This window comes from Erithacus rubecula, assembly GCF_903797595.1.
Source record: "Erithacus rubecula genome assembly, chromosome: 22".
Lineage (NCBI taxonomy): Eukaryota > Metazoa > Chordata > Aves > Passeriformes > Muscicapidae > Erithacus > Erithacus rubecula.
In genome coordinates, this window is record NC_136674.1 from 10,556,162 (window position 1) to 10,582,240 (window position 26,079).

General features: G+C 47.6%; 2 protein-coding genes across 2 annotated transcripts in view; one reads left to right on the plus strand and one right to left on the minus strand.

Annotated features, from left to right (window-relative positions):
* Nucleotides 1–26,079, minus strand: part of NSUN5 (NOP2/Sun RNA methyltransferase 5) — a 95,744-nt gene that overhangs the window by 12,659 nt on the left and 57,006 nt on the right. The gene's annotated exons all lie outside the window — the stretch shown is intronic.
* Nucleotides 900–20,757, plus strand: FKBP6 (FKBP prolyl isomerase family member 6 (inactive)). The gene is made up of 8 exons (XM_079324783.1): nucleotides 900–1,245; nucleotides 2,338–2,427; nucleotides 3,000–3,202; nucleotides 4,363–4,482; nucleotides 5,450–5,644; nucleotides 5,933–6,042; nucleotides 9,292–9,379; nucleotides 20,334–20,757. Exons 1-7 carry the CDS (start codon nucleotides 1,008–1,010, stop codon nucleotides 9,365–9,367), a joined length of 1,032 nt encoding a protein of 343 aa, XP_079180909.1. The 5' UTR covers nucleotides 900–1,007; the 3' UTR covers nucleotides 9,368–9,379; nucleotides 20,334–20,757.

Consider the following 26,079-nt stretch of genomic DNA (forward strand, 5'->3'; position numbering starts at 1 on the left):
TTTGGTTGTTTGGTTGGGGTTTTTTTGTTTTTCTGGTTTTTTTGTTTTTTTGTTTTGTTTTGTTTTGTTTTTCTTTTTCTTTTTCTTTTTCTTTTTCTTTTTCTTTTTCTTTTTCTTTTTGTTTCTGTTCCTGTGTCTGTTCCTGTTTTTGTTTTTGTTTTACCGGTGTTTTTATGTTGTCTGGTGAAAACGTGTTATGCTTTTGGAAAAAAACAGAAGAAAACCAAACACTGCTCTTACTGTCTGGGACAAGGCACAAGGAATTGTTTTGTCTGTGAAAAAATACAGTTGCTTCTCATATAATAACTCCTGGTTCATGGAGGTGTTTGGGTTATGAGCATCTTTCATATGAATCCCATTATGGTCCCATACCCTGGCTTCCTTCTCAGCATCTCCCGGGGAGCCAGGGAAGGTCCTGGCTTCTCCCTGAGGAGTGTCCAATCTTGGGAATGCAGTGATGGAAGGATCAGTCTGGGGCTGTCACCCAGCTCCACACCGAAGGTCTTTGGGACATAGCAAAGCAGCAAATGCAGCACCTTCTCTCCAAAGATGGGGCTGGGGACAGTCTGAGGGGATCCTTTTGTTTGATTGCGTTTTGGTTAGTTTTTTTGGTTTTTTTTTTTTGGCAGTGGTAGTTGTTTTTTTGTTTTTGTAGGTTTTTTTTTTTTTTTTTTGTAGTTGTGTGGTTTTTATTGTAGTTTGGTTGGGTTTTTTGATGTTGTTTTTGCGAGGTTTGGTTTTGGCTTTTTAGTTTTGGGTTGATTTGGGTTGGGTTTTGGCTCTAACGAAGGGCAGAAGGCAGTGTAAGCTGCGGACTACATCCCCCAGCGTGCACCGCGCGCCAGGTGCCGTTCCGCCTCCCGTTGGCGCGGAGCCGCGCAGGGGCGTGTCCATCCCGCGTGGCTCTAAAGCCGCGGGTGGGGCGGGCTCGGCGCTCGGAGCGCCATTGGCTGTGGGCGTTGCGCTCCCGGGCTGTGTCCTGCGGAGCCGTGAGGCGCGGCGCCGCTATGATGGCGGGCGGCGCCGGCGAGGACGGGCGCGGGGCCGGGTGTCGGGACCCGGATCCGGCTTTGACTCCGACTCCGGCGTGGCCTCTGGCACCGACCCCGGCCTCGACACCCTCTTTGTCTCTGGCCTCGGAGTCCCTCCAGGCCCTGCAGGACCTGACCGGCGATGGAGGGGTGCGCAAGGAGCAGCTGCGCCCCGGCGTCGGGCAGCCTGTGCCCCCGTCCGCCTCCGTAGCAGGTAGAGCCGTGTCTGGGGCCTCTGGTGCCTCCTGTGGGCCGTGGGAGATCCCGGAGCCAGGGCCGGGCACCTCTGTTAAGGATGTCCCAGTTCCCTGGCACAGGTTGCCCAAGGAAGATGTGGTTGCCCCATTCCTGGAGATGTTCAAGCCCAGGCTGGAGCAATCTGCTCTGGTGAAAGGTGTCTCTGCTCATGGACAGGGGGTTGCACTGAGTCATCTTCAAGGTCCCTTCCAACCCAAACCATTCCACGATTGTCACAGTCTCGGCAGGGCTGGAGTGGGATTGCCTGAGCTCGGCCTGGCTGCCTGGGAGGACGGGACTCTGCACTAATGTGCCTGAATTCACAGGTAGTTCAGGTGCCACTAACCATCTCCTGAGCAGCTTTTAAATATGAATTATTTAGTTTAGCCTGTGTTCAACAGGACTAAGAAAGTGGAATTCCTTGGAAGTGAGGTCTGTTGCTTGTCTCTGAAACCTCTGCCTCAGTCTGAAACAGGCCCTGAGGGAAACAGGGCAGAACCTGTTGGGAAAGATCCCCCAAGACTAATGTTGAGGTGCTGGTGGCTGGCAAAGACCACAGCAAGGACTTAAAAGTGCTGATTTTATACCATGGTGTGTCTCTGTTTTAGGACTGCCTCCTCTCAGTATCAATATTTTAACACTTGGGATGCCCTGTTTAACTTATTGTGACTGGCACATTAAAAGAAAAGGCATCTTGACCTTGAGGAAAGAAGGATTTCTAGGGCCTTTGGTTAGGGAATTCTTTTTAAGTATTTCTGCATAAAACTGGGGCATGTTAATTTGCTAAGCTGAAGTTTCCAATTCTTAAAAGTGCGAAATCACATCTCTTAAATAGCTCAGAACTTTGAAGCAGCTGCTTTGTCTGGGAACGATGCTGAAACACACAGCACTTGGCTGCTTGGATGTGACCAGATTTTTGGTGTAAAACAGAAGGGTTTGTGCCTCTGCTGTTCTTTAGCAGGACAGAAAAAGAGAATACAAATAATTAGTTGGTTACAACTCCTTATTTGTGTGCTCCTGATTTGAAATCAAACTCTTGCTTTTCTGTTCTCATTTTTTGGGCTTACAGTGAGGTACTCCGGGTACCTGGGCAATTGGAATAAGCTCTTCTGTTCAAACGGGAGCAGCAAGTATCCAAGGCTGATGAAAATAGGAAAAGGTAGGTTTGAGCCACAAACTCTGTCCTGGGCCTCGGGATTGTATTAAAGTATTTTGGGACCTGGGGTTCTATTAAGGCATTTCAGTTTAAATGCTGTTTGGTGTCTTTAGGTTGTTTGAAACCTCTAGCACTTATTCATGGAGTAAAACATCCTCCGTGTTTACATGAGAGGTGGAATCTGGACCTGCTCACCCTCTGCCTGGGAGTGATAGGGAGGTGTTTCCCACCTGCCCTTGGGTAGCTTTAAATCTCTTGAGAGGAGATGATGTTTTCCAGGCTGGACAGGTCTTGGAGTATGCTGATCTAGTGGGAGCTGTCCCTGCTATGACAGGGCATGGACTGGTTGATCTCTAAAGCCCCTTCCAACTCATCCCACTCTGGATTTGCAATACCATGTTCTGAGTCCCACAGCAGGCTGACCTGATAATCCTTTCTGGAGCAACTGGCTGTTGTAGTTGCTGAGACAGGAGTTCACAGGGATATTTTCCTTCAGGCTTAAGGAGAAAGCATTGTTTGGTGTGTGGGGGTGTTGGTGTTTGTGAACCTCACCTGTCCCACCCTCGTTGTGACAGACATCACCCTGTGGGGGCTGGAGATCGGGCTGCTGTCTATGAGCAAAGGAGAGGTGGCGCTGTTGGTGCTGACTCCAGCATACGCCTACGGCCAGCGGGGCTGCCCTCCCTCCATCCCCCCAAACGCCACCGTGCTCTTCAGGGTGGAGGTGCTGGACTTCATAGACTCCCAGGAGTGCGACGCCTTCTTTGAGTTGACTTGTGTGAGTTCCCTTATCATGGCTTGAGAGCAAAGTCTGAAGGTGAACCATCATTGTCCTGTCTCACTGTTGCTGTGACTTTGTGTTACATGTGTTCAGGTGAATGCTGGTGCAAGTGCTCAGTCCCTGGGCACCCAGCTCTGCTCTGATCCACGTGCCTGCCCTTTGTGTCCCTCCCTGTCTCGCTCCATTTGCCCTACCGTGCAGAGAGAGAAGGTGGGATCTGCCTTTGTGTGCTCCTCTGTGCTGGATGGAGTCAGTGGAATGGCTTCCAGTTATTTTTAGTTTTACCAGAAACCTCGTGGTTGCACTAGAGGGCACCAACTTCCAGGAATTTCCTTAAGGAACAGTGAGAAACTGTCTGTAACAATCCTCTGCAGTGTCCCGGTGCCCCACCAGCCCCCACCCTTTGTCTCTGCCTCTTGGTTCCTCTCCCACATGTTCTTCCCTGTTTTTCCCTCCCTGGTGAGTTGTGGTGCTATTGTTAATTCACCCTTTCATGTTAAGGTCTTTGGGCTGTGGTTGTGGGTCAGTGAATGGAAAAGCAAAAGATGAGGGAGGCCCTCCAGCCTCTGCACAGGCAAATTTTTCCCCAGAGCCCTGTGAGTAAACCACACTTGTTGTGCTCCCTCCTTTCCCACCCTTTTTGGCTGACTGACCTCTCTCTATGAGCTGGTTCCAACTTGCAGACCCAGAAGAAAACCTGTCCCTCTATTTTTATCTTTTTTTTTTTTTTTTTTTTTTTTGCCCTTTTAATGATTGCTGGGGTTTGTTTTGCTGATTGGTGTCTTTGGTAGTGTCAAGCTGTCCCAGAGCTAGCCTGAGAGCAATTAGAGCAATGGAACCTTTCAAGCAGCTTTGTGCCAGTGATTGCATTTGTGTTAACTCAGCTGTGTGCTGAAAGAGTTGGACAGGTTTTAAGGACACATTCCTGCTTTTTCCAGTCCCCCTTTGGGCTTCCTGACCTCTTCACTAGAATAATCAGCACAAGAACGCTGTCATGTTCAGCCTGGTTGGGGAGGTACCACATGGTGGTGGCCTGGCCTTGGTAAGGATCTAACTTCTGCTCTGTGAATAGGAGGGGGCTGTGTAGGACTGTCCTGTCTGAGTTCTCTGCCTGTTTTCTTTAGTTTGAGCTGAAATTCAGATATTTCTTCACACAGGATCAGCGGGATAGACTTCCCCTAGAGAAGGTGTTGAAAGTGGCAGCCACAGAGCGAGAGTTTGGCAACTACTTCTTCTATAAGCAGTGCTTCAAGATTGCAAAGGACAGATACAAGAGGGTATGGCACCAGGAAAATGTGGGGTGTGCTTTGGGAAAGCTGTGAAAGAAGGGATTATTTTTAGCTCACCACAACAGGTACAGGTTAGAGATCAAATAATTTTGTGGTATTTTCCAGGCATAGTTTACTTCAGAAGAGGGCTTGCACAGATGGTTTTGTGTGAGCAGCAGTGGTAAATGAAGGAATAGTCAGAGAATCATTTTGTTTGGAAAGGTCTGTGAGACCTCCAAGTCAAACTGTTCCCCAACACTGCCAATGCCACCACTACCCCATATCACCAAGTGCTACATCAACAGGGCTGTTAAAGCTCTCCAGGGATGGGGACTCCACCACTACCCTGAACATCCTGTGTCAGGGCTGGACAACACTTTCAATGAGAATTTTTCCCCAGTATCCAACCTGAACCTCCTGTGCTGCAGCTTGAGGATGTTTGTCTTGTCCAGCTACCTGGCAGTAGAGCCTGACCCCCATCTGGCTGCACCTTCCTGTCCAGGAATTGTAGAGACTGAGAAGGTACCCCCTGCTCCTTTTTCCCAGGCTGAGCCTCTTTAGCTCCCTCTCCAGGCAGGGTAAAGGCTCAGTATTCTCAAACTAGAAGGCATTTGCCACTTTCTCAGAGGCAGAGATCTTTCAAAGTTTCTTTTGCTTGGTATTTTTGAAACAAAAGTGATTTGACTTGCCTTATTCCCTCTAAGATTTCCATATTTATCCCTAAAATTAGAGTCCTGTATTTTTTAATTTTTTTTTATTCTGCTGCTTTCCATAATAAGTTCCTAAACCTGTGGTTGTATGGTCAGCATGACTAGTCATGCTGAGAATGCCATGCCCTGTATTTAGAGTTTTGATTGTTACTACTTTTAAGTGACCTAGGTGAACAGAAAGATGGGTGTAGCTGTTGGATGAGATGGATTTCTCACTTGCCATGACGGCTGTGATGTGCACTGGCTGGTTTTTCCTCTCTGCTCAGGCACTCTCCATCCTGGGTCACAGCTCTTCCAGTAAGGCAGAGCAGAGCCAGATCAATGCTTCCAAACTGCTGCTGTTCCTGAATCTCTCACTCACTTACTTGAAACTGGAACGTGCTGACCAAGCTTTGAAATACGGGGAGTTGGCCTTGGAGATGGACCAAGGAAGTGCCAAAGCGCTGTTCAGGTGTGGCCAGGTGGGCAAATAAATCATCATGGAACATCCCAGCCTGGCTGTGGAGGGAGCCCAGAATGAACTGAGGAGAATCTCTCAATTCTGGGCTGCTTCAGCAGTCAAGATGGATTGTCTGCATGTGCCCTTTTGGAAAATCTGTATATCTGGAAATGTGTCACACAGGGCTTTTCCTGAGGTGTTCCTGAGTTACTTTTCTCTGTCTCAGGAATGTTTGTTTTTGCACGAGACCTGAGGAAGGGCAGTGGGTCTGTATTTATCTTTTGATGCATCTATCATCTTTCCATGGCAGGCTTGTCTCTACATGAGGGAGTACAGCAAATCCCGGGATTTCCTGGTCAGAGCTCAGTGCATCCAGCCCTTCAACCGTGATATCAACAATGAGCTGAAGAAGCTGGCAAGGTGAGAACCCTCCCTTGCATACCTGGGGAAGAGAGGGTGTTTGAACAGGCTGTAATACCCATTCAGAAATATTTAAAATGTTTTTAAAAGCCCCAAACTATCGGGTTAATAAGTGACTTGGGAGAACACATGTGGAGAAAACAGCTTGAAACATTTTTCAGGCCCAGAAGCTGGAAGTGAGGAGCTGGGAACACCCACCCTTGCCATATATTTCTTTGGTGGGATGTGTGTTACCTGACTTGTGAGCAGATCAGGGTGAGGACGGGGATGTGGGAGCTACTAAAGTGCTTCAAATCCAGTGAAATACAGTTGGCTTATGCTTCAGCTGTTAATATTCTCAATAAGTATGATTTTCATTCCCTTTAAGATGTGGTTAATTTCAGCAGCTTTTTTGTGCTTCAGGTGCTTCAATGCACAATACTGATATTCATTAAAAGTGAATTTCTTGCTGTCTTGGAGATTAATAAATGAACAGCCCTGAAGACAAACTCTCCCTTTGCCCACAGGCTGAGTATAGGACTTTCCTTCCAGCTCTAGTCACGCCCCAGCCCCACCAAAACATGACTAATGCCTATCTCATTATGCTCATGATGCTCTTCCTTTGAAACTGCCAAAAGCATTTGCTTTTACCCAGAAGCATGTGCTGTCCTCCTGGCACTGTTTACTGAAGCAGGAGTGATGCTGTCCTCGACTCTGGAGCTCACAAAGTAGCCCTTGAGTATGAACCCTCTTTTGTATGTCACTGCCAGGCACTTGCAGAAAGGCAGCAGCAACACCTAAAAAGAGTGGTTGGTGCTGCTGGAAAAGCCAGTCTGGTGATCTGAGTGCCTTCTGCCAGGGGATATTTTGGTGGAGTGCTTTTCTGTCCTGTGGATTCATGTTGTCTTTAATAGTCTTCAAAAAGTCTTCAGATTTGTTCTGTTATTTCTGAAGTACAAAGAGCTTGAAGGCAATATTAGCTGCTGGTCTGGAAATTTTAGATGAATCTCTTGTATTCATCCTGATCTCCCACTGGGTATGGAGTTACCAGATTTTCCACTGAGGGTGGGGAGTTTTAAACTAGATCTGTTTGGCTGCTCTTGGAGGCTGGTACATGTACAGTGCTAGAAGGCCTGATTCAAGAAGCCTCATGTATTCACTTAGATATGAAGTATATTGGTAGATAAAAGAGAAATGTTTTTAATGATGTTGAGGTGGTGTGGCCAGGAAGCAACAAGGCATTTCTGCCTTTGTTGGCTGCAGCTCTATAGAGAGCTCACGTTTAGTGAGTGTGCATGTGTCAGATGAATGCACATTAAACCATTGTTGTCTTGGAGTTCCTCATTTGCTGCCTGTTAAAACTGGTGTATTTTTTGCTTTTAACCATGGAATGGTTTGGGTTGGAATGGACCTTAAAACTCACAGCACTGTCACAAGCCAGGACTCTTTTCTCCACACCAGGTTGCTCCAAGCCCTGTCCAGCCTTTAACACTTCAGGGATGGGGCAGCCACAGCTTCTCTGGGCAACCTGTGCCAGGGCCTTACCACTCTCACAGGGAAGGATTTTTTCCCAATATCCTATCTAGCCCTGGCCTCTGGCAGCAGGAAGCCATTTCCCTCTTGTCCTTGTCAAAGCCCATCTCCAGCTCTCCTGGAGCCCCTTTAGGCAGAGGAAGGGGATCTGAGGTCTTCCTGGAGTTCTCTCCAGGTGAGCATCCCCAGCTCTCCCAGCCTGACTCCAGAGCAGTGGAGCTTCAGCCTTTGGAGCATCTCCATGGCCTACTCTGGACTCACCCCAGCAGCTTTGTGTCTTTCTGATGTTGGATCACAGAGCTGGAAGCAGCACTGCTTTTGCTTGTGACAAAGAGTGGAGTTAGTGTGAAACAGATGAAGCAAGTGCTAGTGGGTGTTTTTTAATGAGACCTTACCTCTGGGTAAATATGTAATGTTGCCAACCTGCCCTTGCCTTAGAACTCATAATGTGATCTGAAAAATGCTTCAGAAATGGAATATGAATCAAAATCTTCTTCTTATAGGCTTTTCACTTCCTTACTGAGTACATTTTTACCTTGTTAAAAGCAGTGTTGTGTGGTAATCAGCAACTCCCTTTTGCTGTCTAAACCAAAGCTTTGGAATGCATCTGTTTACTGGCTGAAACAGGTTCTTGGCAAAATCTGCTGGAGAACAACAGGCAGAATCCAGAGTGAATGGTATGTAGAATGTGTCTGGTACCAGCTGTGTTAGGTTTGGTGCAGATTCTGCTGCTGGATCTTGGAATGCTATCGGAAGGCTTGAACTGCATCAAAACCAGAATGAATTGGTGTTCTTCCAATATCTGGCATTAATCTGTTCCTCCATACAAGGTTCTCTTGGATTTCCTGCTGTCCTAGGTGTGGGAATGTGCCACCTACAGGTGGGCATCCTTGGTCAGCAACTTCTGTGTGAGACTTACCAGGAGAGATTTGCTGGGCCAGGATTTCACAGCCTCTGAGGTTCTGAGCCCCAGGGGTGCTGAGGGCTGGGGCTGAAAGAGCCTGAGTCAGCCTCTCACTGGGACTGGTTCTAGTGTGTTGCACAAAACCCTTTGCTTTTGGCCTTATATGGCAGCAGATGCAGGAAAGCTGAACTCGTGGGCAGCCACTGATCCCTGGGACAGTGTTCCCAATCTGAGTCACCCTGCAGCTCAGGATTCCTTACCACTGGAGTGAGAGTCAGGGAGATGAGGATGCTGTGCTCGGAGAAGTTAAAATGGAGCAGACTGCAAAGCTTTTGCCATCCTATGACACTGGCCAGGAAGAGAAAACAGAGGAAGAAACATCTGTCTTGTCATCCACTTGGTCCAGACACAAATTCCTGCTGTCTCCTGCCCATCCTCTGCCCATCCAGATCCTATATCTATGGTAGATATTCTGCTGCATGGCAGTCGAACAAAGCTAAAAGAACTTGCATAAGGACACACAAAAGTATCCCACAGCACACAAGTGGTGTTCCTCTGCACTGTCCCAAGCTTCCGAAACTAGTGTAGAAAGCACCTGTGTCACAGAAGGCAAATGATCTAATTAGTCCTGAGCAGATGAGGCATGACATTTCCAGCTCTTTCCCTGACATTGCAGAAAGAAGGGCTTGGAGGAGCTGTGTTGCTGCTGCCAGCACACTCTTCCATTATGTTAATTTTTTTATATCCAAAAAATAACATCATTTTCAGGTTGTGACACTGAGGGTGACAGTCAGTCTCCAGTCTCTGATATCATCCTGTGTTCTACTTTGCAGATACTACAAGGAGTACATGGAAATGGAGAAAGAAATGTGCTGCCAGATGTTTGACCCTCTCCATTCTTATGGCTGAGAAGAAATCAAGGTAACTAAGTGAAAAAGGCTGAGCTCTCCCAAAACCTGTCCTACCTGTGGTGTTCTCAGGTGGGAGACCTGCTTCTTGTCTGCAGGGGAGGCTTTTGGAGGCAAAATGGCAAGTGGTAGGGAGTGTATGGAGAGGAAGGGCCGGATGGTGAGGTGAATACTGCTACATCACCTTGGAGAATCCTTCCTGTGAGGCATAACTCGTGTAGGACAGGGACCTGGAACTGCCAGCACTTGAGTTTTGTTGTTTCCTGTGCTGCTCATCCCAGCTATTCCTGGTCAGAGCCAGGGGCTGAAATAGCTCTGTAGTCTTGTTTCTGTGCCAATTAAAAGAAAGGGGGGGGAAAAAAGTTCCTCTCAAACTTAAGAATTGGATTTCCTCCTCCCCTCCAGCACTTCTGTCTGGAGCTGTTGGAATGCCTCACTTCAGAAAAAATCTAAATATTTTATTTCTAGGGGGGATTTTTTAAGTATTAAAAGAAGTCTGTTTGGATAGAAAATTTCAAGTAGATGTTTTGGACTCTTTAAAGCTTTAAATCTTCTAGCAAAATTGACAGGTTTATAAATGCACAAAGGCTCTTTGATCATTCTTTTTTTTCTCAAAATCTTCTGGGGGATGCAAGCAGGAGTGGAAATCTTTTCTTGTCTCTTGCTTTGGGGGAAACCCTAGGGAAAGAGTTCTGGAAAATGACAACATCCTTCTGTCATGAACCATCCCCAGCTCAGGGCCATCAGTTTGCTGCTGTTGTCTGTCTTGCAATACAGGCAGTACCTTGCTAGTAGAAAATGAATATTGGCAGCTTTTCTATCAGCTCTGGTGTTTTAAGGTTGTCTCTTTGTGCTTGTGAGGAAGCTAAGGCAGTGTTTGAGGAAGAAGTTGGATTTACTGCTGCTTCCTAAAGGAGCACAACCTTCTCCTGGCTGGACATGTCTCCTTGCAGAGCCTTTGCCCTTGCTGCTGCTCTTGTACTCTGGTCCAGGCTGGGCATGTGGCTTCAGAGCACAAGTCATCATGCCCTGGGTTTGGGATGGAACTTACTAGGCGTGTTAGCAGGTGCCTGCCCCCAGAAAAGGAGCTCTGAAAGGGGATGTAAGACTGATGAGGTCTTGTGCAGAAAGTCTGTGGCTCTAGACTTGGCAAGAGGGTCTTGTTTTTCATTTGCTGCCTTTCAGGAAGTTGCAGTTTGGAAGCCTGTAAGAACCTTGGGTCTCATCCCTGTTGGTGTCTGACCTGAGAAGCTCTTTGTGACTCTGGGATCAGCCAGGCCTGGTTTGTGGTGGGAGTCAGGGTGATTGTGGTGATATGCTGGGGCACCAGACAGGCACTCTCCTGGGAAGGCATCTTGTTTCCCAAGCAGTGTTTTGTTTAATGCTGATTTCCACACATCTGGTATAAATAAACCAGTGATTTTGGCTAGAGGAGACTGAGAAGTACAAAGGGAAAGGGCAAAATCTCTCCTATAGGCAAGCTTAAGGGCTGGGCTGAATTGCTTATCAGCCAGTTTATCCACTGACTCCTGTGTGTGGAGTTCTCCCACCTTACACAGATGATGGATAGCTGTCAGTCAAAAATATTTCCAGACTTCCTTGAAGTTGATTTTTGTTGCAGTATTAAAAGGAAACTAAGTCTCCCAGATGAACATAAATCACTGAGACCCAAACAAAAATCTTCTGTTCATTCATGGCATAATAAGTCCTTTGCTGGAGGAGGTTCCTGCAGGGCCCTGTGCAAGGTGGAGGTTGGGCTGCTGCTTTAGAACTTCATTATACATTCAGAGAGAAACAAGCAGTTCCAGCAGGAGCTCCTGTTCCCTGTCAAAGACACTGGATTTGGTCAGAATTGAGGCAGATCATTCTTTAGTGTTTTCCAAGAGCTTTGTACCAGTTAAGTTTAGGGCACAGGATGTACTGGGGCAGCTTGGCAGGCCAGCTTCATCCATTCTCTGTTAGACACTGACTGGGGAGATGGGCTGGGAATGCTCTCTGCAGTCCATGCTTAATGGACCAGTAGAATCATGAAAGTTATAGGAAACCTCCCTATATACCAGCTGGCAGGTGCTTGTGGAACACTGACCTGACCTGTGGTCCAGCTCCTGAATGGCTCAGAGCTCTGGTTGTGGCATCTCTTCCCTCCTGAACATTGCTGTATCCATCCCTTGCTTCAGAGAACTTCCCCAGGTGTGACTGCTGTGCCTTTGGTGAGCTCTGCTGTGTTCCAGGAACAAAGTTCATTTCTCTGTGCTGAATAATCCAGGGCTGTTTTGTATAATTACACTCAAATCTGGGTACACCTGAGCACCTTCCTTTTGCCTGGTATTTTTACAAGGGATTTTGCAGTGATAGGACAAGAATGAATGGCTTTAAGCTAAAAGATGGAAGATTCAGATTAGATATAGGCAAAGAAATTCTTTCCTGTGAGGGTGCTGATGGCATGGCATACATTGCCCAGAGAGACTGGGGCTGCCCCATTTCTGGAGATGTTAAAGGCCAGGCTGGATATGGCTCTGAGCACCCTGATCTAGTGGAAGGTGCCCCTGTCTATGGCAGGGAGTGCAACTGATGGATTTTGAGGTCCTTTCTAACCCAAGCCATTACATGATTTCTGTATCCCCTGCTAGATGTAGAGCCTGGTTCTAATTGCCACAAAATCTTGCTCAGAACACATTTCCTACCTTTTCAATGGAATTTTGGGTCAGAGTAGATCTTTCCTTTGGTGAAATGCAAGACTGCTTGTGGTGCTTCTTGGGGGCAATTCAGAAGAATTCAAAGGGAGACATAGAAGTACAGATTCCTTTTTAAATCCACCCTGCTGCAGTTCCTTGTAAATCCCTTGGGTCTTAATCTGGTCCCGCTCGGGGTTTGGTTTATTTACTTGTCTGTTCACTTTGTGGGGTGCAGGTATGTGGAGCTTAGTTTCCTGGGATGTGCAGAGCTGGAAATCCTCCTTGGTGTCCCTTAAACTGCAGAGCAGTGGGCTGAGGCCTTTGTTACAGAGCTTTTTGTTCTCTTTTGATTGAAAGACCCATCAGAAAAAAAAAATTTCCTTGGTTGTGTTCCTGTCGTCCTTCATAAGACAACTAAATCATGACAAGTGGGGACAACTTCATTCAGAATGTCTGGATTCCAGTAGAGGGTCCTTGATGATAGTTCTGTTCCACGAGAATGTCTCTGAGCTCTTGTTTTTGATTTATAAGTGAGCCAGAGTTGAAAGCTTGTCTCTAATATGTATCTCAGCTCAGTACACAGAAGTGGTCCCAGGAGTTGGGAACACAAAGGGAGATTTTCCAGTGAAAACAAACAAGGCTGAAATTATGACAGGAAACTAACTTTGAGGTCAAACTGGCCATGAATAACAAGTTCTACCAGTTCTGGAGGCATTAATGGGTGAGAATTGGCTGCAGAACTGAGGCTGTGTCACCAGGTAGAAGTGACTATTGGGCTAAAAATCAGCAGCAGTTGCCAGTTGAACTGACCTAGTAAGCTGCAAGAGACTTGCAAATAAACTGAGAAGTCTGTGCATAACACAATCAGACTCCTGCCTTGGGAAAGCTCCAGACTTGGAATAAACAGCAACTTGCTCCTTCCCCTCCTGCTCTCTTATTCCTGAGCAGATCTGAAATGTATCTCCTGCTGATTTTGTCCCTCCCCACTGCGGCTGAGCAACAGAGAATCAGTGATTCACTGCTCCTTTAGAATATGCAAATTGCTGTCCCACTGAGGTGTCCTGTGCTGCAGAGGAAATTGTTAAATCTCTGCTTTCTGCTGAGCCTTGCTGGGTGAGGGGGAAGGCTTGAAGGAGGACTTAATTAAGCATTCTCCTTGTTAAGCAGAGGAAGGAGAAAAGCTTTAATGAGGTTATTGAGTTGGGGGTTTTGTTTTCCCTCCAGCTCTCTTCTAGCATCTTGTACTTTTTTTCTGAGGATTTCTGCACTTACTGCCTGCAGTAGTACCTGTAATACCTCTCTGGAAGGATCCTGGGCTCTGATCTCTTCTGGACACTGAAAAAATATTTGCAGCAGCTGGTTTTAGGAACCCCTGATATGTTTTCCCAGTGGATGCACTAGACATGGGTCTGGATGCACTAGGGCTGGCTTTACCCAGACTGGGAGGTCTGGCCAGGACTTAGAAGCCACAAGATGATGTGAAATGGAAGGGACAGAGAACTGTGCAATATCACAGTGTCTCACTGTGCCTGTTCTCCAAGGCTTTGGTGAAATATTGATCCTCCAGCCTCATTCAAGGATGGCCCTCAGCTGTTCTCTCTGATTTAAGTGCTTAAGCCTGTAATTTCATTTTGTGCACTATCACAAAGCTCCCAGGTGAGGTAGGAGCAGATTGCTAACTGCAGTGCTGAAAGGAAACTTTGCTAACAGGAGGTTGGAGCCAAGTGGGGTGGGCTCTGCTCTCAGATGACAAGTGACAGGACAAGGGGAAACAGCCTCAAGTTGTGCCAGGTTTAGATTGGATATTTGGGAAATTTTTGTGGAAAGGGTTGTAAAGCATTGGAATAGACTGCCCAGAGCAGTAGTGGAGTCACCCTTCCTGTAAGTGTTCAAAAAATGCATGGATGTGGGACTTCAGGATGTAGTTTAGTGGTGAACGTGGTGGTGCTGGATTGATGGTTGGACTTGACTGTAGAGAGTTTATCCAACATTCTGTGATTCTGTTGTCCTCCAGCTCCTGCTAAAGGTCACCTGGCACTGGTTCTAGGAAGGCACCAGGCTGAGACCTCAAGGGATATCCCTGTGTGAGGTTTTACTTTTCAGAGCCTTTGCCAGAAGCTCTAATATCAAATATTCTGGTATTACAAATTAGTAGAACATGAAGAAGGTGCTGGGCTCTTTTCATTCCCATGATAACATGCAGGTGGAGTTTAAAGAGAATTGGCTATGTATAAGATGAGAATTTCTTTATGAAGTTTTAGCTTTGCTTGAGCAGTCAGAGTCACTATCCCTCCCTTCCAGCAGCAAGGAGGCACATGGTTATCCTAAGTTTTTCTTTGGGTTATTATTTTTGAGGCCTGCTTTCTCTCCCCCTTGAGTTGTGCCCTGTCTGGGCATCAGTCTTGCTGCTTTGGTGGTTCCAGACTTTCCCTTCCAAATAACAAAAGAGATGTTTTCATCCTATTATCTGTTTTTCTTAATCTTTAACCCAGAGATTTTAAATGATCATGGTTGCTTATTACTGTCCTGATACCCTTCAGGGGAAGTTCTCTCCTTGTTATGAGAGGGTGTTGGTGCTAGTCCTGAGACCTCTTTGCTCTAGTGAGCAGTGAAACACTGACAAACTTGAGCAGTTTTAAATGCTCTAATTAGGCATTGCAGTAGCTGTGATGATACAGGGACAGTTGAGGTTAATGAAATGAGTGCTGAGGGCCCTTAAAAGTGTTCATTGTGGTTTTGAGAAACACTCATCTGCTTGTGAGCTCCCAAGCCTCGTCCCCCCTTGTTCACTTACGGAGTCATCGAATCACAGAGTTGTTAAAGTTGGAAAAGCCCTCCAAGATAAGAGTCCACTTGTCCCCCAAGCACTGCCAAGGCCACCACTAACCCATGTCCCCAAGTGTCATATCCACATATCTCTTAACCCCTCCAGGGTTGGAGACTCAATAATTGCCCTAGGCAGCCTGTGTCAGGGTCTAACCATCCTGTGAAAAAAGATTGCCAGAATATCTGAGCTAAACCTCTTGAGGTTGAGGCTCTTCCCTCTTGTCCTGTCCCTTGTTTCTTAGGGGTAGAGCCCAACCCCCACCTGGCTGCCCCCTCCTGTTAGGCAGTTGTGGAGAGAAGGTCCCTCCTAAGCCTCCTTTTCTCCAGGCTGAGGCCCTTTCCCAGCTCCCTCAGCTGTTCCATACTGGAATGTCTTTTCCATCATCAGGAGCATGGAGTGCCTGATGGAACTGGGGACTGCATTCCTGCTGGAACAGCACCTGGGCACTGGTGGCTGTCTGACAGCACTAGTGTCTGGCAGCAGCACTTTGCAAACAGATTATGTTTTTGGCTGTCTGCACTAGGAAACCCCTACAAGGGCTCTATATTTTGGGAATGAGCTTTTGGAAAGGCTTTTTGCTTCAGATGCAAGGGGTGTCTTGGCACTGTTGAGGGTTGGTTTGCAGAGCTCAGGAGTTATTTCAAGTAAGGACAGACAGGACCTTAATGTGCCTCTTGTGCAGCCCACCCTGCTTTATCAGGGCTGCTGATTCCATAGAATGCCAGACATTGTCATAGAGGTTATCTGAGCACTTGAAGGACTGGGAGCTGCTTCAAGGATCAGTTTCAGCCCTGGCTTGCTGGGTGAAGTCCTTCCTGAATCAGAAGCGTGTGTTAAACAGCTCATCACTTCTTTCACCTTCCCATAATTGTTCCTCTTATGAGAGCTCTTGCTTCTCTAAAAGAGGTTTTGCTGCTTTGGCTAGGTGCTGTTTTAAGGGTTTGGGTTTTTTTTTAAAGGTGTGCTTGGGAAAGAGCTCTGCTTTATGTTCTTCCTTTTTGCTTTATGTATCCTTGTCTTATCCCAGATCTAAGCAGACATCACAGCTCTTCCTTCCATCACTTTAGGTTCAGGATGGTACTGCATGTCATCGGCATCCAGGGTCTTTGGAGTCAAGACTTGTTCCAGATCTCTGGAGAATTCCTCCTGCCACAGAGTTGTCTGTTTGGCATACAGGCAGCTCTTGGAACTCACTGGTATCTTTTGCAGAGCTGAGGATCTTTACTTGGGAAAAGTCTCACTTGGAAAACACACTCCTGAGGAAAAAATTGTGTGTAAATGCAGATCTTTAGATGGCAGTTGAAGTTAATGTAGATTGGCTCAAGAAAAGAGGAGCAGCATATCTGTTCCTTCTACTTTCTTCTGTGTATTTGGGCATCTGTGGTGGGGCTGTCTTTGAATGTGGGAAGGGTGAGTGTCTGTGCTTGTGTGCTGCCATGCTCTGAGAATATATCCACAGCCACCTCAACCATTGGAGCAGCCACTTGAAACCCTCACAGCTGGACATCCCTAAAGAGCACTACAGAGAAAAGAGGAAGGCACGGCTGGCTGCAGAGCCACTTACACAGAGAGTGTATAAATGGTCCCTACTTAAGGAATTTCCACCTAAGCCATGTCATGTGCTCAGGGGAAGCTCCCTGGGATGGCAGTGCCTCTTGCCCAGATAAATCAGGACAGGCTTGTGTTGTAAATAGCTGTTTCTCTCCTGGTGTCAGGGTGGATTGCCCAGCACATAATGTTATCAGCTGCTGAGAGCACTCTGATGCTGCTGGAATTTCATCTCAGCATTCCAGAGCACTGCAGCCTGTCAGGAACCTCTGGTGGAGTCCACAAGATTGTTCTCTCCTGGTTGCAGTGGTGATTCTCCAGAGTGGCAGTGCCTGTAGGGGCTGGTCAGGCTCTGACTGAAGAGCACTTCTCAGGCAGTTGCTGTTCATGGTTTTGGCTCTTTACTGATGTGTGCACATAACATCTGCTTTTCCAGCCAGGCTCTTGAACTGTGGTGTAAGATGGGCTTTATCCTTCTGGCTACTGAGTGACAACTTCCTTTCTTCTCCATGCTCATTTGTGAATCCCATTTAGATCTGAACAGAAGCACTGAAGAGGAGGTGTTCTGTTTCCCCTAAGAGAGGAGGCTGCATTTCTCTAATTATCCTTTGAGGTCACTTTTCCGAGATGTGAAAGCTTTCCAGACTGTCACCACCAACCTGGTTTCTTGGGTACTTGCCTTGAGGAGCTCTTCTCACTGAGGGTTATCCCAGTGCAGCACTCTGGGAGCTGCTGGCTTAAGTCATGGGGGCAGTGAGGGCTGAACTGGCAGGAGCAATGTTTAATTGCATAATTCTGAGTTTTTCAGTTTCCTCGTGTTTTGACGGGACCTTAATCTGCTGTTTGGTGCTTCCCTACAGCCCTTCTGGAGATGGAGGCGGGAAAGGAGGAGTTGGGGAAGATGCACCTGCAGTTTTTTATGCAGAAAAGCAGCTTAAATTTGTGAAGCCATAGTTAAGCATTAGCTGTTAATTGTGGCCTTAATGCAGAGTAAAGATGAATGGGGCTATAAATGACTGGTGATCTGGTATGTTACTCTCTGTGAATTGATGATCAGCTTTGTAGTTCCAAAGGATGAGTTAAAATAGCTGAGACCAACAGGCTTGTGAGTGACCTTCGAAATCTGAATGTGCCTTGCTGGCTTTTGGGGCTGAGTTGCTGACAACCTGCTGTGGTGAAGAAACAGATCTTGAAGGTTCTGGTTGGAGTAGGCTGTTCTCCTCCTGCTTGAAGCAGGTTCTGGTTGGAGTGGGCTGTTCTCCTCCATGCAGGAGGAGAATGAATCCAGCTCCTGTGTCTGCTGGGCCCTGTGTTCCCCTCACTTCTCTTGTGATTGTGGAGCCATTAGGTGGAAATGAAAGAGAGAAACTGATCAAACACTCCCTAAAATGGCTTTAGGATTTCAGATTGAATATTTCTTTAATTACTTGCATATATATACTTTATTAATTCAAGTAGCAGCCATGAAACAAGAAACCTCTTGGTCTGTTCCTTTATTTTCCTGGTGCACAAGAACCCTCAGTAGCTGTAGGCTTGTTCCAAACTGGACACCCCAAACCACAGGTAACAGCTGATGGGAACACCCAGTGGTCAGCTTTGAAGTATTCTGGTTGGGAACATGTGAAGGAGCTGCTGTGTAGGGATGGGATTAGACTGACAAGGAGCAGAGTGGAAGTCAGTTGCATTTTAGGAGGAACAAAGATGCTTTAGTCTAACAATGCACAGAGCACTGTGGCACACAAAGGAAAAGGATTTCTTTTTCCCACTTGAAGGCTTTTTTCCTTCTCCTTGTTGATAGAACTTTCTTCTGTGAACTGGAAAAATGACTTAAGTGTTTCTCTTGTTGATTCATTTTCAAAGAGGAGATCAGCTGAAGTGTCCTTCAGTTGTTTTTCTTCTTTATGGACTTTTCCTCCTTTTTCTGGAAAGTGTTGCCAGCCTGGACTGACAATGGATATCTTGTGTGTCAGGAACCTCATGTACCCCCAGTTTTGGAATGTTTGGCAGTATGAGGGAGCCTATTAAATGGAGCTGTGATAGGGGTTTTGGTGAGTGTGGATGATCCAGGACAATGACTGCACTAAATCCCAGTTTGTGTCTCACTCCTGTGCTTCTGGCAGTCTTGAAAGTTCCTCAACTCTTTTGTGCTTTTATTATCCCAAACTTTAAATGGGGACAGCCTTTGTAAGAGGCACATTATGCTGAATCAGGCCCATTTTTCTGGCAGGGTGGACCTTGATCATAGGTTCTGTGTGGCTCTGAGCCCACAAAGTCAGATCCCACTGCTCCAGGGTCAGCAGAGGGAGATGTGTCATTGGGGGTGGGCTGGAGAGTCCTGATGTTCCTCCAAGCCCCAGTTATCTCATGATCCTGTGGTGCCTTTCAAAGATTTATAATGAATGATGTATGGATTTTGAGTATCAATGCTTCATCTTTTCTTTTAGTCTGTTAAGAGGCTATTTCCCTCACAGTTCCTGGGGTTTTTTTGGCTTCTGGTTAGCAGCCTGTAACTCAATATTCTCTAAGGAACAGGCTTCCCTGTTTTGCTACCACTAATTTGATTTACATGTTTTGGAATGGTCCCTGCAGCTGAGCTGGCTGGACATGTGGATGCTGGATGAGTATAAAAATGTCTTTGGGCTTCTGGTGTTCCTGAGCAGTGAGCAGGTCATGCACCTTTTGGATGGGATCCTTTGATCCTCAGAGCTCCTGTAGGAGACAGGTTTCCAAGGCTTTACTTGGTTTTTAGTTTATTCTGTTTTTCCTTCTGCTGGTAATCCTATGGATGAGAGAGGGATAAGGCTTACATTCTAGCAGTATTTTGGTGCCTTCTGTGCTCACAAATTGGAGAAATACTTCCAGTATGAGTTTTTCTGTGTTATTTGAGAGGAGCCACATGCAGCTACATCAAGAACATCAGGATGTGACCTGTGGCACCAGAAGGGAAGGTGCTGATTGTCTGAGGACCAGGGAGGGGAAGGTGCTGCTTCTGCAGGAGTAGAGGAAAAGCCCACTTGGGAGAGGCACTGGAGGAGCTAGTGAGCTTTTGGCAACAAGATCAGTGAAGCCATTAGATGAGACAGGTGAGCTGAGTCCTGGTCAGTGACCAAAGAAATTTAGAGCTGAGGATGGAGGAATCACCACTTAAAACCAGTCCTAGTTCTTATCCAGACCAAGCTGATGCTGCACCAAGATTCTTATTTCCTTCTGGTTACCCTGAAGAAGGAGAGTTGTGGATGGAGGCTCAGATGAAAGAAAGAGGTTTTGCTGGATGTGGAAATTGTCATTCCCCTTGCCAGGGCTTTAGGGCTGTCAAGGACCCAACTGCAGGTGGGAGTGATGGGGTGAGGTAACAACTGCCCAAAGGGCTGGGAGTGCTCTGTGATCCATTGCTGAGATGCAGCCAGATGGCTAGGCCTTCCAGTGTTCCTGTCCTGTAACAGAAAGCAGCTGGGAGCAGGGAAATATGGGGAGAAACAGTAGAAATCTGGGTTGAGGAGAAATTCCTGTGTTTTATGCAAGATTCACCTTTCTCCCAAAGGCAGAGTCAGTATCCAGGCTTCAGTTTCCCAAAACCAGGGTGGAAAAGTGTAACTGATGAGAAGTGTGGATGACCCTGTGTAGGAAGGGAGGTGGCCCAAGGAGTGCTCTGGGAGTTTCCCTTAGGGGGCCTGGCTCCTTTTTAACTCTTGTCACTTATTACTCTCTGTTCTCCAAGTCTTTCATGAGAAGTTGAATGGATTTTAAGGGGATTTCACTGTATTTGTTCCTCTTGTGCTAATCCATGGAATTCTAGTTATTTCTTTCAGGGCCACTGGAGGTGTGTGCTGGTAACTGTGGGTCACTGAGAGCTGAAATTAAATAAACTGTACAGGTGATGCTGGGGAAACACTGACTGTGATACTTTGTTATCCTAGGACCATTCCAGCTGTCCAGCTCTTGGTACATGGAGATGTCAGCATCACATACAAGTTTGGGGAAAAGGGGCAGGAGCACTGTCTTACTTTGAGAGATAGAAGTGAAAGTTCAGTGTTTATACACAACCTGATTTTCTTGAAGTTTGGTTTGTTTGTCATGTTTTGAAGCAATTTCCAGAATAATGAAGTCCATGCTGTTGGAGAGAGGAAGGAGTCTGTGTAAACTCCTTTTCTTCACCCATGCACACAGTTTGAAGAAAACTCTTTCCTGATGTCCTGCCTCTTGCAGATAGATTCCAGGCTGCTTTCAGGGAATTTGGAAGTGGGAGGAGGATGCCATGAAGTTTTCTATTTTCACAGATTGTTCTTAAAAAAATTATTTGCTATTTTTGTTCTGAGGAAATAAACCAATCTGAGTGCTAAAGCTAGCAGGACTTGTGCCAATTTATTGTGCAAGAGTGATTAATGTCTGAAAGGAGCTGGAATTTGGAATGGGGTCTGTAGATCTGGCTCCCTTCACGAGCAACAGGTTGTTGTACTCTTTGTTTTGGCTGAATGTTCCTATGAATGTTGATGGTAGATTTAAAATTGCTGAATAATACCAGCTTTGGAGCAAACTCCAGAACTCCATGTGCTCAGAACATGGGGCTATGACTGGGATTGAATAAATGCAGAGTCAAAGATGCTCTAAGGGTGGGAGCCCCTCTTCTTGGAGCTGGGCTGGGAGAGCAGGGGATGTTCACCTGGAGAAGGTTCCAGGGAGACCTCAGAGCCCCTTCCTCTGTGTAAAGAGGCTCCAAGAGAGCTGGAGATAGACTTCGGACAAGGGACTGGAGTAACAAGACAAGGGGGAATGGGATCCCAGTGCCAGAGGGCAGGGACAGATGGGATATTGGGAAGAAATTCTTCTCTGTGAGTGTGGTGAGACACTGGATGCCCAGAGAAGCTGTGGCTGCCTCATCCATGGAAGTGTCCAAGGCCAGGCTGGATGGGGCTGAGAGCACCCTGCTGTAGTGGAAGGTGTCCCTGCCATGGCACTGGGTGGGACAAGATGAGCTTTAAGGTCCCTCCCAACCCAAAACATTCCATGATTCTGACTTCCACAGCCATACCAGCCAGGGCTTCCAGCCATCCATGCATCACAGGTGGCCTTGTCTGTCCATCCTCTTGGCCTTGCTCTTTCACAGAAGGGTCTACAACTGTCTCCACGGTCAGTAGTGGCTGGGCTGGCACTAAGTGGAGAATTGTAGAAGCATTGAATATCCTGAGCTGAAGGGACCCACTGGGATTATCCAATTCAACTCCTGCTGCAGGGTCAGTGTGTTCCTGAGCCCTTTCCTATCCGAACACTAGATGGCAATGCCTCCTTCCCAATGGTGTTTGGGACTCCTTTCTGTTGGCCTTTAACTCTGGATATCTCTTTGTCTGCATAAATTTTGTGGTAATTCTGATTGGGAGTTGATGCTTCTTCCTTACAAGAAGCAGAGAACTTTGTGCTTCCTTGGATAAGATAGTTCTGAAGACATAAACAAGGCAAGTTTTCCAGAAGGGACAGCTGTGCCTCCGTGGAGTTCCCTGATATGGGCTGTGCTGGCACTTCCCTGCCAGCCCTTGGGTCAAATGCCTGTGGGCAGCTGGGTCCATGAGTAGAAACCTGGCACATCCCTGTCCACCAAGGACCTTGGAAAGGGAGGATCTCCTGGACCCCAAACTGTGGGGACAAAGCCCTTTGAGGAAGATGGTTCATCTGCTAACCTGAAGTGTAGGAGAGGTGTGGCTGCTGTGGCACACTGAGGAGCTTTCCAAAACTCTGGAAGGTCCACTCCAGTCCTGCTGCTTGTGGCACATACTGCAGGAACAGCAGCCACCCTTCCCTGTCACCCAGGCCACACTGGTTAATTGTACTTTAGCCAGACTCCATTGACAGGAGATTTGTTGCTGTCAGAGACTTCCCATGGTGAGGTAGATCTTGCTGAAGTGCATTTTTCTTTACCAAATTATGGCAAATTTTTTCCTTTTTTTTTCTTCTTTTTTCTTTTCCCTTTTTTTCTTTTCTCTTTTTTTTTTTTCTTCTCTCTTCTTTCTCTTTTTCCCTTCCATCTTTCTTCTTTTTTCTCTTTTCCTTCTCCTTTTGTTATTAAAGAGGCAATATAATCTTTTCGCCTCTAGACAAAATCAGTAGTGTATTTGGATCCTAATTTGGCATTAAAGCAGAAATACTAGTCCTTGAGCAAAAGAGACAAAAATCTCTACAGAGGACCACACTTTTGGGGTGGTACCCAAAACCCACCAAATCTGAGAGAAGTTTCCTACTGGAATTTTTAATTTTGGCCAAAGTGCCTCCCTTTCCCCCCTCGATGAAATAGTTTTTGACAATCTTCAATGTGTTCCCTGGAGAAGCTGTTCCAAAGGTTGGTCCCAACTTGACAGTGGTCTTGTATTTCCAGTTTGGATCTTTCAAATGTCAACCTGCAGCTCCATAGATGTGCTAGGTTTGCTCAATTCCAACATTATCTGATCTCAGGTGAAGTTTTCCTAGCATGGCTGTTTATCCAAACCTGAAATGCTGTGCACCTTCAACCCATCAATCCAGCAAAGGTAAAGCCTCTTTGAAGTGTGAATCACAACTCCTGTGTGTCACCTGAGCATCTCCCGTCCTGTTGTTCTCCCCTGCACACCACTGACCCCCAAGAACACATAAGGGCAGTGAGATCCCAGAGTCCATGCCTGTTCCCTCCACTGGCAACTGCTGCAGAAACCCTGGAGACTGTGAATGGGTGTCCTTGTGCCTCCCCACAGTGTGGGCTGTGCTCTCCCAGGGATAAGGGTGAGCTGAGACCACTGGCAAGCAACCAAAACATATTGTCTGTGCTAAATCTGTGCTGAGACAGGGCACGTGCAATAGGGATGCTGAAGGTGTTCCACATTGTGCCACCTCCTGTTATGATGCATACTGGTCACAGGTTTCCTCTAAGTCACAAGGTGCTGCAGTGGGAGATGCAGCACCTCTCCAAACCTTCCCAGCATGCCTGGGGATGCTGGTCCTGTCAGCTCAGCTTGGCTGAGTGCTCAGCACCCTCTCCTTGGCCAGGAGAGGTCCTGCTGATCCCAAATACTTGGGGGCTCAGACTCCCGCCACCATCCCTGTGCTGCTGACAGGGCTGAGGGGAGGCTGTGGACAGGGACCAAGGGCCCCCCATAGCACTGGATCCCCTGGATTGATGTAAGTGCAGAGGACTCCCTGGGGTTCTGGAGCCCCTTGAGTCACTGGGCACCCTGTTCTGGGTTGGGACAGGAACCAGGAACTCCCATAGCACTGGAGCCCCTGGGCTGGGACAAGGGCCAAGGACCCCCATAGCACTGGAATGCCTTGCCTCACTGGATGCCTGTTCCCCTGGGTAAGGACAAGGGACTCAGCCCTTTTTATTCCAGGGGCTGGCTCTGGAGGTCAGGGATGCAGAAGCCCCCCTGTGCTGCCAGAGCTCCCTGCTCTGCTCCTGGCCTCTCGTTTGTGTTGGCACCAGCTAGGGAGTGAAGCCAGTTTAATTGGCAGTTGTGTTTGTGGCCAGGGTGTTATGAAAAGGTTTTCTGTCTACCTCTGTAAGTTCCCCTGAATATGTTTTCACTCTTAATATAATATTCACTTCATTATTAGCTGAAAGAGGCTCTTTTCAGTGAAGGCTTTTTTTTCCCCTCTCCTTCCAAAAATACATTAAGCCACCCCTTCATGCAGTGCTGCACTGAGGGCTGGGATTGTCTACTGGGCAGAAAGTGAGAAACCTGACAGTAAATGGGATTTACACAGAAATTCCTTTCTTCCCTGGTGTGCAGGCAGTGCTGGCTGGGTAATGGAGGAAGTGGTTGTTGCTTGCAGGGTTAGTGGGGGTACCTCACCTCCCCCACAGTATGGTCACCAAGGGGATCCCTCCCAGGGGCTTCCAGTGCCCTCAACTGATGTTTCCAGATGCAAACCCCTCTAGCAGAGTTGGGACCCTGCCACAGGATTCCCATGTGTCCCCATTCAGTGCTGAAAGTGTTTCCAGCATCTGTCAGGTTTTGGAAGCTTGTTCCCTCTTGGTGGATTTGAGAGCGACTGGACCCCCATATTGCCTGCTTGTGTTGCTGCTCTTTATGACTTTGCAGCTTCCATAAGGTTTTCCCCTCCAACTTTGAGAAAATCTCTGTGGGCTGCAGAAGCAGTAAGGGTGGATCTCATGCAGAGCATCTGGCCTGGCTCAGCCATTGGGATCCAGGGGAAGCAGCTCTGCTTCCCTCATCTGAGTTCTTTGAAGGGCTTCCCAGCCCAGCTCTGAGTGCAGTTGTTTACCATATTTGGGTGGTTTTGCAGGGCCATGGAGCCCCAGGTGCCCTCATTCAGTGTTCTCAGCCCAGTCCAGTTGGGAATATCCCAGGCTGGTATTGCCTGTGGGGTTGTGCCATCCCAGCCCTGGCCCCAACTGCTTTTGGGATGCCCTAAGACAGCCAATCACAGCCGGGGGAGGGACAGTGAGTGGGACAAAAGGATCCCCTGGGGTGGCTCTTGCACTACTGCTGTGGGGCACTGGGATCCCTGAGGACCCCCACCTCTGCTCCATCCCTTGAGGAGCTGCTATGAAAGCCCAGGGGAGCATGTTTTCCCTTTCTCTGAAAGCAGCATAGATACAAATCTCCTGTCTTGGGGCAGACACCAGCAGCAGGAGCCTTTCCACGCTCCACTGCCCCCATTCCCAGCCATCTTGGGAAAATCCTTAGGCCTAGTACCATGTGCTGATGAGTATCCAAGGTCTGTCCTTAACTGGGAACAATTAGCATTTGTTTCAGGATTCAGCTGTGGCTCCAAAGCTGACCAAAGCATTCCCATCTGAGCAGGGCCCAAGGGACCTCCCTAGGGATGACACAGCTGCCAGGTAAGGATGCTCTTGGGATGGGTCCAGCTTATGCATCCTCAACCCCTCACCTGGTCCTCACATTGGCAGGAAAGTGGGAGCTCCCTGCACTTCTTTTTCCAGGTTTTGGGGAAAAATAAATCAGACTTGAGCTGTTTTCGCTGTGGTTTTTGCCAGTTTGTCCACCCCTTCCCAAGTACATCTTGTGTTCAGTGTATCCTGATGCTTCCCCTGCCTCTTCCACAGTGCTGAGCATCCTCTTGTGTGAAGCCAGACAGGAATTATGTCTGACAGGCTCTGGGGGCTGATTCTGGAGAAGGTAGTAGAGAAGGTTCTGGAGTTATGTAAGCAAAGGAAGACTTCAGATTTGGCACATAGATCTGGAAGCTGAGGGTGGAATACTGACCTGGGTCAGGAATGAGAAGTGCTTCCAGTATGGAAGGGTCAGGAACATGGTGACTCCCAGCTCTGCTCGCTTTGGTGAGGCCAGAGGAGAGGGACAGTGGTTTCTCCCTGGCCTCGTGTGTCAGATGCTGGACAAGCAAATGTGGGGTTAGGAAGGCTGGAGCTGATGCAAGACCTGGGCTTGGAGCAACACAGGGAAAGGTGAATGGGGGAACCACTAGGGCTTCAGCAGCAGCACTCTAACCCTTGAATCTGGGAAGTGTCCCTGCTCAGGGTGGTTGGGGACAGGAATTTACTGGGAAGCAGAGGAACTCCACAGGCTTTCTGGCCTTCAGCTCCCATGGGATGGTCTGGCCCCCTGGGGCTGACATGTGCTGGGAATGCTACAGAGGTACCAGTGGACCCAGCAGAGCACAGGGCTGGACACAGGTTTGCTGCAGTGCTGCAGCTCCCTC

What these genes read in the sequence shown, in the direction of transcription:
- FKBP6 (XM_079324783.1), top strand. Translation starts at nt 1,008, where the DNA reads ATGATGGCGGGCGGCGCCGGCGAGGACGGGCGCGGGGCCGGGTGTCGG. An exon ending in CCCGTCCGCCTCCGTAGCAG is followed by an intron (nt 1,246 to 2,337) that starts GTAGAGCCGTGT and finishes TTGGGCTTACAG; the next exon opens with TGAGGTACTCCGGGTACCTG. An exon ending in CCTTCTTTGAGTTGACTTGT is followed by an intron (nt 3,203 to 4,362) that starts GTGAGTTCCCTT and finishes TTCTTCACACAG; the next exon opens with GATCAGCGGGATAGACTTCC.